The sequence below is a fragment of the Delphinus delphis genome, chromosome 20, assembly GCF_949987515.2.
Source record: "Delphinus delphis chromosome 20, mDelDel1.2, whole genome shotgun sequence".
NCBI classification, from domain to species: Eukaryota; Metazoa; Chordata; class Mammalia; order Artiodactyla; family Delphinidae; genus Delphinus; species Delphinus delphis.
Genome location: NC_082702.1, coordinates 57,296,971 through 57,310,958, shown reverse-complemented (window position 1 = coordinate 57,310,958; position 13,988 = coordinate 57,296,971). Strand labels below are relative to the sequence as shown.

General features: G+C 46.6%; 1 protein-coding gene across 3 annotated transcripts in view; it reads left to right on the top strand.

Moving 5' to 3' along the window:
- The first annotated feature begins 3,128 nt into the window (after positions 1-3,128).
- The window catches only part of FBXO31 (F-box protein 31), a 45,550-nt gene continuing 34,690 nt past the window's right edge, over positions 3,129-13,988 (top strand). For 2 of the 3 annotated variants that reach the window (XM_059999254.1, XM_059999253.1), the window contains exon 1: positions 3,129-3,495. In XM_059999254.1, coding sequence (XP_059855237.1) covers positions 3,147-3,495 — 349 coding nt within the window. In that variant the 5' untranslated portion in view covers positions 3,129-3,146. Of the gene's footprint in view, positions 3,496-3,629; positions 3,692-13,988 lie in introns of those variants that run through there. The other variant, XM_059999257.1, reaches the window with a different exon arrangement.

Here is a 13,988-nt window from a genome sequence, read left to right as displayed (position 1 = left end):
AAACTAGTGGTTACCGCTGGGGGGGGCAATATAGGAGTGGGAGAAAGGGAGGCACAAATTTTTGGGTGTCAGACAGGCTCAAGGATGTATTGTACAACATGGGGAATAGAGCCAAAATTTTGTAATAACTGGAAATAAAAAGTAAGCCTTAAAATTGTATAGAATTTTTAAAATTTTCCATAAAAAGGGCCTCTTCTATCTAGGTTTTTCTCATTTATGAATGTATCCTCCTTAGCGTTCTTTGTAAGGGATACAGTTCTATATAAGGGATTGTAAAAGTTCAAAGGACACAAAGCTTTCAGGGTTCAATGTGTAATAGTTCTCTGCTACAGCCTAACTCTTCGCCTCTGGTTCCTCTCCACCGATATGGATTACCCAAGCTCTCACGGCCATCCTTTTCTTTCTGTTCTGATGGTCAGCACAAATTCCATCCTTTCACACCTTTGTGGGTTATTGTACACAGCGCTCTGTCGTTCCTGCTGTCAAGAATATATAGATTTAGAGGTATCTTTTCACTGAATTATGCATTATTCAAATTATGAACATACGTTAACCATTCTTCTAAAGATGGAAATTTTTGTACATTTTAATGTACTCTAAACTGTATTTTATTAATACTGTATTTTATTAATAGGACCTGAGAATACTCTATTTTATTAATAGGAGAATACTGTATTTTATTAATTGGTGAATACTGTATTTTATTAATAGGACCTAGTAGGGAGTAGATAGATTTAAGAAAACAAACTGATTGAAATATACAACAGCAAAGTTCATGCTTTACAATCTATGGGTCCACAGAGAACATAGCATGTAGGTTAGTCAGGCATTCTATAAATATTTATTACATTAGTTAATGCATTTCTGTTTGCTGGGAGACTTGCTAGCTTGGATGGTTCAGGTGATAAATCCACTAGTCTTCTCTAAATCTGGTTCACGTTCCTCACTTTTTAGCCTTCTAGCCAGTTTATCATTTGTTCCTTTTTCATTGAACATTTAGTCAGTACACATTTGCTGATTACATGATGTGTGTTAGCAGGTCTATCATGTGACAGGAGATACATCTAGTAAGGCTGCTACTAAAGGAAGCAAATGTTTGTAACAAAACAAATGATGGTGCTGTAATAAAGGGACATTCTGAGAAGGGGTGGCTGTTTACTGGCATAGACTGGGGAGAGGGTTCTCCTGGCAGAGGAGACAGCTTGAACAAGGGGCAGACACGGTGAGTTTCAGTAGAGACACAGGAGATGACGCCAGACTGGGAAGTTAGGACAGGATTGTGAGGTACTTTGTGTGATGTCATAAGAAGTCAAATATTTCTAAATAGGTGAGTGAAGTGATGAGTATGCTTTTGTTTATGTGTTGCTATTTGCAGGAAGAGAGTTCTGATAACAGGGTGGAGGACAGTTTGAAAAACCGTTGAGATACAGGGAGGGCAGGTACATGTTTTTCTTTTTTTTTTTGAGTGCGGAGTCTTTTTTTTTTGAAAAATTTATTTATTTTTATTTTTGGCTGTGTTGGGTCTTCATTGCTGCGCGCGGACTTTTCTCTAGTTGCGGCGAGCTGGGGCTACTCTTCGTTGCAGTGCGCGGGCTTCTCATTGGATGGCTTCTCTTGTTGTGGAGCACGGGCTCTAGGCGTGCGGGCTTCAGTAGTTGTGGCACGTGGGCTCAGTGGTTGTGGCTCGCGGGCTCTAGAGCGCAGGTTCAGTAGTTGTGGGGCACGGGCTTAGCTGCTCCGTGGCACGTGGGGTCTTCCCGGACCAGGGATTGAACCCGTGTCCCCTGCATTGGCAGGCGGATTCTTAACCACTGCGCCACCAGGGAAGTCCCTACATGTTGTTTTTCAATTGCCTGGAGTTGAGATGGTCGAGGTTTGAAGTACAGAATGGTTACTTCTGTCAGAAGATGAACTTTCTTGTTTATGGGATTCTGTGGACTGGGGTAGGCAGCCCTCTCTTCTGCTTGGAGACCTCCTTAGGGAGGTAGTGAATAGCCAGGACTTTGTGGAGGCTGGGCCCAGGGAACTGGCGCGGTCACTATTTTCTATTTGAGTAGAAATAGAAACACTGACCAGAAACACTGGGGTGGGCTGTGGATTCTTAACTTCCTTTCGGGCTCTGCTTAGTCTTCCTTTTGGGCTCCTGAAGGGCTCTCCAGCACTTCAGGGCGTTGAAGTCAGTCTTGACCAGAAAGGATTTGGGCCCACCCAGGCAGAGGCTCCTATAATCCTGTAATCTTGTAATCACATCCATACCCTTGGCCCTCCTCTCTGGACAGTTTCTTGTTATCAGCGCTTCTTAAGGTGAAGCCACTGTCAGGAGAAGGTCTGCACATTCTCCACCCCCGCCCTAGGCCCCAGTCAGCCTCCAGAACCCAATAAATAAGGTAACTAGGGCACAGCAAGATCAGACTGACTACACACCTAGCGCGAGGTTCTTGGGGTCCCCTGGGGAGTTCTGGTGGGCTCCTCCAGGCCTTCCTGGGAGGTCCTCGGAGCAGTGTCCTCTGGGCTTTCCTGGAGGATTCTTCATGGAAGGGTGCTCGGGGGGGGTTCTTGGGGGGCAACTTTGGGCCTTCCTGGGGGGTTTTGCGGGGGCCCTTCGGGCCTTCCTGGGGCATTCTGGGTTGGGGGGAGGTGCCCCGTAGGGTGTTCGGGGCTGATCTCGGGAAGAGCGCGTCAGCCACATACTCGGGAGGTGGTAAGTTCAGCCCTCACACCCGACAGCGCGCCATTTGCTGCCCAGGCGCCGGTCCCGCCGGGGGTCGTGGGGTCGTGGGGCCGCGGGGAGACGGTCTCAATGACACGGGAGGGCGGGGGTAGGCGGGAGGCATTCGGGTTCGGCCCAGGTCTTTGCAGGTTCTCCCTGGTGGGCGGGGCCAAGCCCTAGACCGCGAGGTCGCCTATGCATTCGGGGCGTGGCTTGACAGTCGGGAGAGGTGTGGCTCGAATCCCAGGGGCGTGTCTTGTTTTCCTGGGGCAGGGGCTCGGATCCTCCGGGGGGCGGGGCTCGACTCACCAGGGGGCGGGGCTAGACTCTCACCGGGGCGGGGATAGGCTCTCTTGCGGGGTGGGGCGGGGCTCGGCTCTCTGGCGGCGCGTGCGCACCGGCGGCGGCGGCGGCGCGGCGGCCGTCAGTCGCCGGCATGGCGGTGTGCGCTCGCCTCTGCGGCGTGGGCCCGTCGCGGGGATGCCGGCGCCGCCAGCAGCGCCGGGGCCCGGCCGAGGCGGCAGCGGCCGACAGCGAGCCGGACACGGACCCCGAGGAAGAGCGCATCGAGGCGGGCGCGGCGGCGCTGGCCGGGGCGGGGGACGGCCGGAGCGCGGGCCCCTCGTCGCCCCCGCGCTGCTCGCTGCTGGAGCTGCCGCCCGAGCTGCTTGTGGAGATCTTCGCTTCGCTGCCCGGCACCGACCTGCCCAGCCTGGCCCAGGTCTGCACCAAGTTCCGGCGCATCCTGCACACCGACACCATCTGGAGGCGGCGCTGCCGCGAGGGTGAGTGCGTCGGGGCGGGGCCTGGTTGAGGGGGCTCGGCCGGGGGAAGCTCTGGGCGGGGTCACCACGGGCTCTGGGAGGGCACCTACCTCGGGACGGTGCTCCAGGAGGGTCCCGGCCGCCGGGGCGTGCTGTGACCCCGGGGGGCCCTGCCACAGACCCGGGACCGCGGGTTCCGGGCGCGGTGGAGTTCCGGGTGGGCGGCGGACCGGGTTCTGCCTGCATGGGGTGATCAGAGAGGGGTGAGGGGTCCCCCAGCTGCGGGGGCCAGGACGCCGAGGGCAGTGACGCGAGCTGGAGCTGAGTTTAGGCCGGGGAGCAAGCTGACGTCTGTCCTTGGTCCCCAGTCCTTGGGGGCGGAGCTGACGGGAACGATGAGGGTGAACTTGAATAGTTAGGGGAGCCCGAGGGTTTGGAGTGTCTCCTGAGGGCGAGGACCTGGTCTGTGGAGCGGTGGGTGGAGCCGGGCAGTGCTGCAGGGGGCTGATGCCTCCCCTCAGGGATGGTGGTGGCCGAAGTGAGGATAGTGAGTAGTTTTGTAACAAATCTCAGGAAGAAAGCTTTACCTAATCCATAGTTCAAGTCTCTCTGTTCATTTGAACGTTGATAGATCTCTGATGTTCAGTAAGCTCTCATGTTTTGGTAAAAACAATAGGTAAGAAAAAAAAATCAAACAGCGAAGGACAACAAAGGGAAGAAAGTAAAATATCTTCCGGGACCCCTGCAATCAAAGATAAGCCATTCTTAAAATTTTGGAAAAATTTAGTATAAAAAAAGCTTCACAGTGTTCCACTGTCTATGTATGCCACAGACTAGTCCCTTACTGATAGACGTTTAAGTTTGCAGTTTTTTCTTTTTGTAAACAGTGCTGTCAAGAGTGCCTTTGTGCCTTTTATAGGAGTTCATGGGACTTACATGGGACTTACATGTACCTTTTAGAACTTCTGAGATTATCTTCTTGGAGTGTACTTCCCAAAGTGGGGTTGTGGGCAGTGGGGTGTGCACGCTGATAACACCTTAGATACTTATTGCCCAGCTGTTGGTATTTGCACCCCCAGGAAGACTGCATGAGAAGGCCGCTTTCCAGATATCCTTCCCAGCAGGGGATCAGTCAGTCATCTTCTTTCTGCCATAAGGCTCAGTGGTCAAGACTGATTTGTAATCTGTTTATCTGCTCTGAGATCCTGGAGACGCTGCTTCACCTTCCCAAGTGTTATTGGCAAGTGCTGCTCCCATAGGGTGACTTTGAGGGTTAAATGGGATGATGCAGATGAAGCCCTCACCCCCTAAATGGTTATGATGCTTCTTGGCCATTTTAATTTCACCTCTTGTGAATTCCATGTTTGTGTTTTGTTTTGGGTTTTTTGGTCTCATTTTTTCTTAGGGAGTTTATTTTGTCTTACAAATTAGTAAGAGCTTGTTGAATATTAGCAGTGTTTTTTTTTTTTTTTTCTGTTGAGGTAAGTTCCCTCTATCCCCACTTACTGGAGAGTTTTTATCATAAATGGGTGTTGAATTTTGTCAAAAGATTTTGCTGCATCTATTGAGATGATCATACGGGTTTTTTGTTTGTTTGTTTTTTAATTTATTTATTTTGTTTATTTATTTTGGGCTGCTTTGGGTCTTTGGTGTTGTGTGCGGGCTTTCTCTAGTTGCGGTGAGCGGGGGCTACCCTTCATTGCGGTGCGTGGGCTTCTCATTGCGGTGGCTTCTCTTGTTGCGGAGCACGGGCTCTACGGCGCGCGGGCTCAGTAGTTGTGGCTTGCGGGCTCTAGAGCACAGGCTCAGTAGTTGTGGTGCACGGGCTTAGTTGCTCCGCGGCATGTGGGATCTTCCTGGACCAGGGCTCGAGCCTATGTCCTTTGCATTGGCAGGCGGAGTCTTAACTACTGCGCCACCCGGGAAGCTGGATCATATGGTTTTTATTTTTCAATTTGTTAATGTGGTGTATCACATTGATTGATTTGCATATATTGAAGAATTCTTGCATCTCTGGGATAAATCCCACTTGATCATGGTGTATGATCCTTTTAATGTGTTGTTGGATTCTGTTTGCTAGTATTTTGTTGAGGATTTTTTGCATCTGTACTCATCAGTATATTGGTCTGTAATTTTGTTTTTTGTAGTACCTTTGTCTGGTTTTGGCATCAGGTGGCTTCGTAGAATGAGTGTGGGAACGTTCCTTCCTCTGCAATTTTTTGGAAGAGTTTGAGAAGGATGGGTGTTAGCTCGTCTCTAAATATTTGATAGAATTCACCTGTGAAGCCATCCGGTCCTGGACTTTTGTTTGTTGGAAGATTTTTAATCACAGTTTCAATTTCATTACTTGTGATTTGTCTCTTCATATTTTCTATTTCTTCCTGGTTCAGTCTTGGAAGGTCATACCTTTCTAAGAATTTGTCCATTTCTCCCAGGTTGTCCATTTTATTGGCATAGAGTTGCCTGTAGTAGTCTCTTATGATGCTTTGTATTTCTGTGGTGTCCGTTGTAACTTCTCCTTTTTCATTTCTAATTTTATTGATTTGAGTTCTCTCCCTCTTTTTCTTAATGACTCTGACTGAAGGTTTGTCAATTTTGTTTATCTTCTTAAAGAACCAGCTTTTAGTTTTATTGACCTTTGCTATTGCTTTCTTTGTTTCTATTTCATTTATTTCTGCTCTGATCTTTATGATTTCTTTCCTTCTACTAACTTTGGGTTTTGTTTGTTCTTCTTTCTCTAGTTCCTTTAGGTGTGAGGTTAGATTGTTTATTTGAGATTTTTCTTGTTTCTTGAGGTAAGTTTGTATTGCTATAAACTTCCCTATTAGAACTGCTTTTGCTGTATCCCATAGGTTTTGGATCATCGTGCTTTCATTGTCATTTGTCTCGAGGTATTTTTTGATTTCCTCTTTGATTTCTTCAGTGATCTCTTGGTTATCTAGTAATGTATTGTTTAGCCTCCATGTGTTTGTGTTTTTTACATTTTTTTCCCGTCATTTATTTCTAATCTCATAGCATTGTGGTCAGAAAAGATGCTCGATATGATTTAAATTTCTTAAATTCGCTGAGGCTTGATTTGTGACCCAAGATGTGCTCTATCCTGGAGAATGTTCCATGTGCACTTGAGAAGAAAGTGTAATCTGCTGTTTTCGGATAGAATGTGCTATAAATATCAATTAAATCTGTCTGGCCTATTGTGTCATTTAAAGCTTGTGATTCCTAATTAATTTTCTGTCTGTTTTTGTTTTTGTTTTTGTTTTTGCGGTACGCGGGCCTCTCACAGTTGTGGCCTCTCCCGTTGCGGAGCACAGGCTCCGGACGCGCAGGCTCAGCGGCCATGGCTCACGGGCCCAGCCGCTCCGCGGCATGTGGGATCCTCCCGGACCGGGGCACGAACCCGTGTCCCCTGCATCGGCAGGCGGACTCTCAACCACTGCGCCACCAGGGAAGCCCTAATTTTCTGTCTGGATGATCTGTCCATTGGTGTAAGTGAGGTGTTAAAGTCCCCCACTATTATTGTATTCCTGTCGATTTCCTCTTTTTCAGCTGTTAGCATTTGCCTTATGTATTGAGGTGCTCCTTTGTTGGGTGCATATATATTTATAATTGTTATATCTTCTTCTTGGATTGATCCCTTGATCATTATGTAGTGTCCTTCCTTGTCTCTTGTAACTTTCTTTATTTTAAAGTCTATTTTATTTTATATGAGTACTGCTACTCTAGTTTTCTTTTGATTTCCATTTGCTTGGAATATCTTTTTCCATCCCCTCACTTTCAGTCTGTATGTGTCCCTAGGTCTGAAGTGAGTCTCTTGTAGGTAGCATATATATGGGTCTTGTTTTTGTATCCATTCAGTGAGCCTGTGTCTTTTGGTTGGAGCATTTAATCCATTCGCATTTAAGGTAATTATCGATATGTATGTTACTATTACCATTTTCTTAATTTTTTTTTTTTTTTTGCGGTACGCGGGCCTCTCACTGTTGTGACCTCTCCTGTTGCAGCACAGGCTCAGACCGGGGCACGAACCCGTGTCCCCTGCCTTGGCAGGCGGACTCTCTACCACTGCGCCACCAGGGAAACCCTTGGGTTTGTTTTTGTAGGTCCTTTTCTTCTCTCTCTCTTTTTTTTACATTAAAAAAATTTTATTTATTTATTTATTTATTTATTTTTGGCTGCATTGCGTCTTTGTTGCTGGGTGCGGGCTTTCTCTATTTGTGGTGTGTGGGCTTCTCAATGTGGTGGCTTCTGTTGTTGCAGAGCATGGGCTCTAGGCACACGAGCTTCAGTAATTGTAGCATGTGGGCTTAGTAGTTGTGGCTCACGGGCTCTAGAGCGCAGGCTCAGTAGTTGTGGTGCATGGGCTTAGCTGCTCCACGGCATGTGGGATCTTCCCAGACCAGGGCTCGAACCCGTGTCCCCTGCATTGGCAGGTGGATTCTTAACCACTGCGCCACCAGGGAAGTCACTTTTCTTCTCTTGTTTCCCACTTAGAGAAGTTCCTTTAGCATTTGTTGTAGAGCTGGTTTGGTGGTGCTGAATTCTTTTAGCTTTTGCTTGTCTGTAAAGCTTGCTGGGTAGAGTAATCTTGGTTGTAGTTTCTTCTGTATCATCACTTTTAATATATCGTGCCACTCCCTTCTGGCTTGTAGAGCTTCTGCTGAGAAAGCAGCTGTTCACCTTATGGGAGTTCCCTTGTATGTTATTTGTTGTTTTTCCCTTGTTGCTTTTAATAATTTTTCTTTGTCTTTAATTTTTGTCAATTTGATTACTATGTGTCTTGGTGTGTTTCTCCTTGGATTTATCCTGCCTGGAACTGTCTGTGCTTCCTGCACTTGGGTGGCTGTTTCCTTTCCCATGTTAGGGAAGTTTTTGACTGTAATCTCTTCAAATATTTTCTCAGGTCTTTTCTCTGTCTGTACTCCTTTTGGGACTGAATAATGCGAATGTTGGTGCGTTTAATGTTGTCCCAGAGGTCTCTTAGACTGTCTTCATTTCTTTTCATTCTCTTTTCTTTGAATATTAGCAGTATTAACCTTTTGTCATCTATTTGGCAAGTGAGTTTCTTTTGACATTTTAAAATAGAGGCAAAGAGAGTTCCACCTTTTCATTTGCTTTGTTTTGTATTTTGTACACCTGTGAGACCCAGGTTCATCACAGATGTTCCTTTGTGCTCTGTGGAGTTTCTCCATCAGTCAGCCAAACCTGTGTGGTGGTCTCCGGGTGTTGTCTCTGGGGAAACTGTAAGGTATGTAGCAAGAGAGAGTAACGGAAGACTTCTGTATAATCAGAAAACTCAAAGGTATGCCACATAGTAAAATTAACTGGAGGTACAGCTCAGGGCAAATTCTTAGAATTGCTAGTGGAAGCATAAAAAGTCCTCACGAAGATGTGGAAAGACTTTGGGGGGCAGACAGGGAAGGACTCTTCAGTCCTTCTTTGCCTCCTTCTGTGCTTCTCAGTTCAGCTTTTCTGGGACAGCAGACACTGTGATGGTAGGATCAAGGTCTCTTCTTCACCCAGGTGGCTTAGCAGCTAGGAGAATTTTCACTTTGACAAATTAAGAAAATGAAAAACAGACATGGTAAAACAGGCATATTCCTAGTCATCCCCAGTAAATAACAGTTAAGTCTTCTGTCATATTTGCTTTTGAATTCGCTACCTTTTTTTGAAAGAAAACCTCTCAGGCAGCATTTAAGTCCCTCCTGATCACCCCTGTCCTTCCCACTCCCAAGAAGCAACCACTATTGTGGGTTGAGTTTACTTGTATATACATACTCCTGTAACATCCCCAATGTGTAACATTGTTTTACGGTACTTTAATTTTAAGAAATATATCATACCATAAGTATTGTGCATCTGCCTTTTCCCCCTGTCAACTTGTGTTTTTAAATTCTGTCCATGTTAATATATTTAAGTCTGGTTCAGTCTTCTTGAACACTATGTGGTGGTTCATAATTTGAAGAGGCCACATGTGTTCTTTGCTCATTTTAATTTTTTTCATACAGTGTACACAGTGTTACAGCAAAGAAGCTCTTACGTGTCTTCAGACGCAGATAAATTTGTAAATTTCTCTAAGGAATATATCCAGAAGTGGTGTTGCCGGGGTAGTGGGCTGTGAGATTTGCAGTTTTACTAGATACTGACCAGTTATTTTTTTGGAGTGATTCTTCACTCCAAATATAACATAGTTGTATTTTCCTGTTTGCACACCTGTCACGAGGGTGTGCACAGGCAAGTCACCGAAAGTGACAGGAATGCTCTGTGTTTGTTTACACAGTAGCTGTCTTTGTGGTCTGGGTTCTTTAAGTTATCTCATTTAATCCAGTGTCCTCTGAATTCTTTCTAGTTTGAATGATTCATTTCTAAAAATCTGTGTCAATCTGGGTGAGAAACAGCATCTCATTTTAATCTGCAGACGGCTGATAACTCATGAAGATGCACATTTAAGAAATAAAATTATAGGCAATTTGGATTTCTCTCATTCGCGTATCCTTAATCTTTGCCCTTTTTCTCTATCGTTATTTTTTCTTATTGATTTGCGGGTTTTATTTATTTAACCTGGGTCGATTTCTGTTTAATATACGCAAAACATTTTCTCATCGTCAATAACCCTTTGCTTTTTAACTTCATTTACAGTGACTTTTGCAAAAGTTACTGCATTAGTCAAAGTGACTTCTGCAAAAGCTACAGCGTTAATCAAAGCTACGCACTTTTAACGTTGGGTTTAAGTAATCATTGTCGTCCCGAGGTTATGAAGGTCTTCAGTTTCACTAGTTCATTCTGGTAGCTTTCATTTCCAGCTCATCTGGGTCCAACATTGGATGGTTGGCAGTTCCGTGCGTAATTCATAGGCATCTCGTAGGGTTAGTCTAATTATGACTGGAATATGTATAAGAATAGTCGCATGTGAGACAAGTCTGATCTTATTTCCCTGAGCCCCAGACTTCTTCCATCCTGAACTAGACATTTGGTTATGGTGGGTGTTAAGGCCAAAGTCATGTCCACAGAGGCAAAAACCAGTGCCCTCAGCCTTGGTGAGCAGGAGCTGGGTGGTCCTAGCCCAGCAGGCTTCCTGGCCCAGAAGCTCCAGGTCCGACCCTGACACGGCACGATGGTGCTTCCATTTGTTAGTGTCTTGGGAAGGTGAGTGAGACGTTAGTGAGTCTGCACGTTTACTACTCAGTGTTTACACGTTTGCTTTCTGTATTTTGATAATTGGGTTTCCCAGAGGAGAAGACAAGCCACAGAAAGGGGCACAGGGAGGAGGGTGCCACGCACCTGTGTTTTATTGTTTCAGAGCGTTTGGGGCTGTGATGGACTTCCAGGGCATGGGCAGGGCGAGCATGTCAGTGGCTCTTCATAAAATGAGAGGATGACTCAGGGGCGGGGGGGCGTAGGGACGCTACAAACTTAAAATGAGAAGGCTTTATAGCGCTTGATGAGAATCTCACAATTTTCAGTGTCCTAGCAATAATAAGTCAACAATAATAATCAGTTGTTTTTATAGAATTTGGTCTTTTGAGCCTCCTGCCTGTTGGAGCTATTTGATTAACTATTTTCAGGTGGTATTTCTGGGGGCAGGTGAAAGAAAGTTGCTACTGAGAAGCCCAATCTGTGTTCCTGTTTTGGGGGCAGATACACCAAATAGGCGCTATTCCCCCTCTTACAGGAAACCAAACCAGAGCAACCCCAGCCGGCAGCGTGGGCGCGGCGTCAGGAGCCCAGCAATGTTTTGATGCATCCCTCCTTTGGCTTCAGGCCTCCTGCAGTTACTGGCATGTGGGGCTATAAGTAAGCCATCACTTCTCAGAGCAGAGCGTAGCAGCCGAGTTCGTTCTTTGTCTTTGACCGAGAGGAGGCTTTTTTTGGTTAACATTTCACTGTTTAGTTGGTGAATTTTTAAATGCTGGCCGGTCTACCTGAGGCTAAGGTGTTTAGAAAATTCAGACCATGGTTCTAAATCAGAACATTCAAATAATAACAAAAGAAGCATTTAAAAGCAAAGGAAATGCAAAGGAAGTGCTCCCACGTGTATTTTCCCTTCTACACCAAACTCTTAAATATTGAGACATAGAGTGAGGTTTTGAATTTATAATATATATTTGTCCATTTCTCCCCTTGATGGTAAGTGTTTTAATGACACCTGGAATAATATTTGTATAATATTTTGATCACTTGTGAGTCTAAAGTGGGCTTCAATTCCATCATAATTAGAAATACCCTTTTCCCAAAATGTATGAGCTTTATGACAGAAATGGGAAGTTAAAAACCAATATTTAATTTTGTATTTGCATGCAGAAGAAAACGCTTTCTATTCTGTTTGATGTGCTGATGTGAAATGTGAGAAATGCGGCTTTTGTTAAACATGGCTGAAATTGGAAGGGTCGTCTTGGGAAGAGGTGAAATGGGCAAGTCGTAGGCTTTGAAGTCGGCTTTGGGCATATTTTATGATTCTTGTTGAGCCTTCCTGTTTTGGGGCTGGAGTGGGCGGTGTTGAGGTAGGAGAAGCGTACCTGCCTCAGCCGTGAGAAGAGGAAAGCAGGCCCCCTCCTGGACGTACAGCAGGATCTCAGAATCGTAGGGGGACATTTATCCTTTTCTTCTCCTGGACGTACAGCAGGATCTCAGAATCGTAGGGCGACATTTATCCTTTTCTTCTCCTGGACGTACAGCAGGATCTCAGAATCGTAGGGGGACATTTATCCTTTTCTTCCGCTTTGCTCTTGTCAGGACTACAGTCTCTGTATTTTTCGAAGTCCAATCTCATGTGCTGCTTCACAGAGAAACCTCATCCGTCCAGTTAGCGAAGTAGGAGAGGGTAAAGGAAAACGGTGCCTCTTGAGGGACATTGCTAACCTTACAAAAGTGAGCTGGAAAATGGACCTGGCCCCCAGAAAGCACCGAGTGAAGATTTCCCCTTGGCCTTGCTTAATTGGGCAGATACGGTTGCCTTTCCAGGAAGAACTGATGGGCCATTTTCACTGTTTCGCTGTGTTTACAAAGTGATTACATAATGCATTTGGTTTGTCTTTCTGGCTGGAAAGAGTGTGCAAATACAAGGGCATCTTTGGGACTTTGGAGGAACAGGTGTCCTGTGAGAAAGCCAGGACCGGTCAGGAGGCGGCCTGGGTTCTAACTCATGAGTCAGCATCCTTTGCCAGTGACACCCTCACTGTCTGCCCAGTGGTGATGGACAGGGGAGGAAACCCAGAGTAGCCAGGCCTGTATGAGGAGTATTAGTGGGGAGTCGGGAAGTGTCTGAAATCTGAGAAGGGGTCCGGGGCGAGGTGATGGCAGAGTCAGACTCTGCTTACCTCCTGGTCTCACGAGTGGCTGGCGAGACCGAGCAGGTGTGTGTGCACTAGGAAGAAGTGTCCGGGCATGACAGGTGGGCTTCCACTGGAGTGGGGCTCCCTTGGCCAGGGATACCTGTCGTGGAGCTGGACAGGGTCAGCGTCCTCTGGCTGGCAGGGCGAGGCTTCTCGAGGCTGCTGTTGGCACCAAGACTGTTCATCTTTGTAGGGGTGGAGCTGGTTGGCAAGAAGTCACGTGGAGTATGTAGGTGCTGTCAGCTGTTCTTGGGAACTATTGGTTAGCATCCCGAATATTCTAGGTGTTGAATAGGAGATGCCTATGGGCTGTATCCAGGTTTTGGTTTTTACATTCTTCCCATCCTAAGATGAGCTGGCTGCACAGTGTTTTTCCAGATCTGCTACATTATCAAAAAAAAAAAAAAGGCATTTCATGCAGTTATAGTAATAGCTAAGGAAAGCAGCGAGCTAGGGGACACACAGGGGTTTGGAAGCGGCACTGTGCTGTCGCAGGGGTGTCCTCGGAACAGTTGTGTCAGGAAGCCTCGGGGCCAGTTGCCTGACACCCCTGAGCCTGGCGGAGCCCCCTCCCCACCAGCTCCCTCCCCTGCCTCTGCCTCCTTTATCAGCCTCAGAAGTAAAGGTTTTATTTATTTATTTATTTTTTCGGCTGCGTTGGGTCTTAGTTGCGACACGCAGGATCTTTCACTTTGGCGCTGGCTCTTCCTTGCGGCGTGAGGGCTTCTCTCTAGTTGTGGCGTGCAAGTTTTCTCTCTCTAGTTGTGGTGCGCAGGCTCCAGGGCGCGTGGGCTCTCTAGTTTGCGGCCTGTGGGCTCTCTCATCGAGGTGCGCGAGCTCAGTTGTTGTGGTGCGTGGGCTTAGTTGTCCCGTGACATGTGGGATCTTAGTTCCCCCACCAGGGATCAAACCCGAGTCCCCTGCATTGGAAGGCGTATTCTTTGCCGCTGGACCACCAGGGAAGTCTCTCGGAAGTAAAGTTTTAACCATATTTTATTAAGGGATATAATTATTCCCTAACTTAGTGCAAACAAAAATGCGCTAAATTTGCAATCAATACTGCCTTTTGGTTTTATTTGGAAAACGGTGTGAGTTTACAGCAGGTGGGAAACAAGCCCGCAGCGCTCCTCCACTCTTCCTTCTCCCACTCTCTCCTGCCTGCCGGAGGCCACAGCTGGGTTCCAG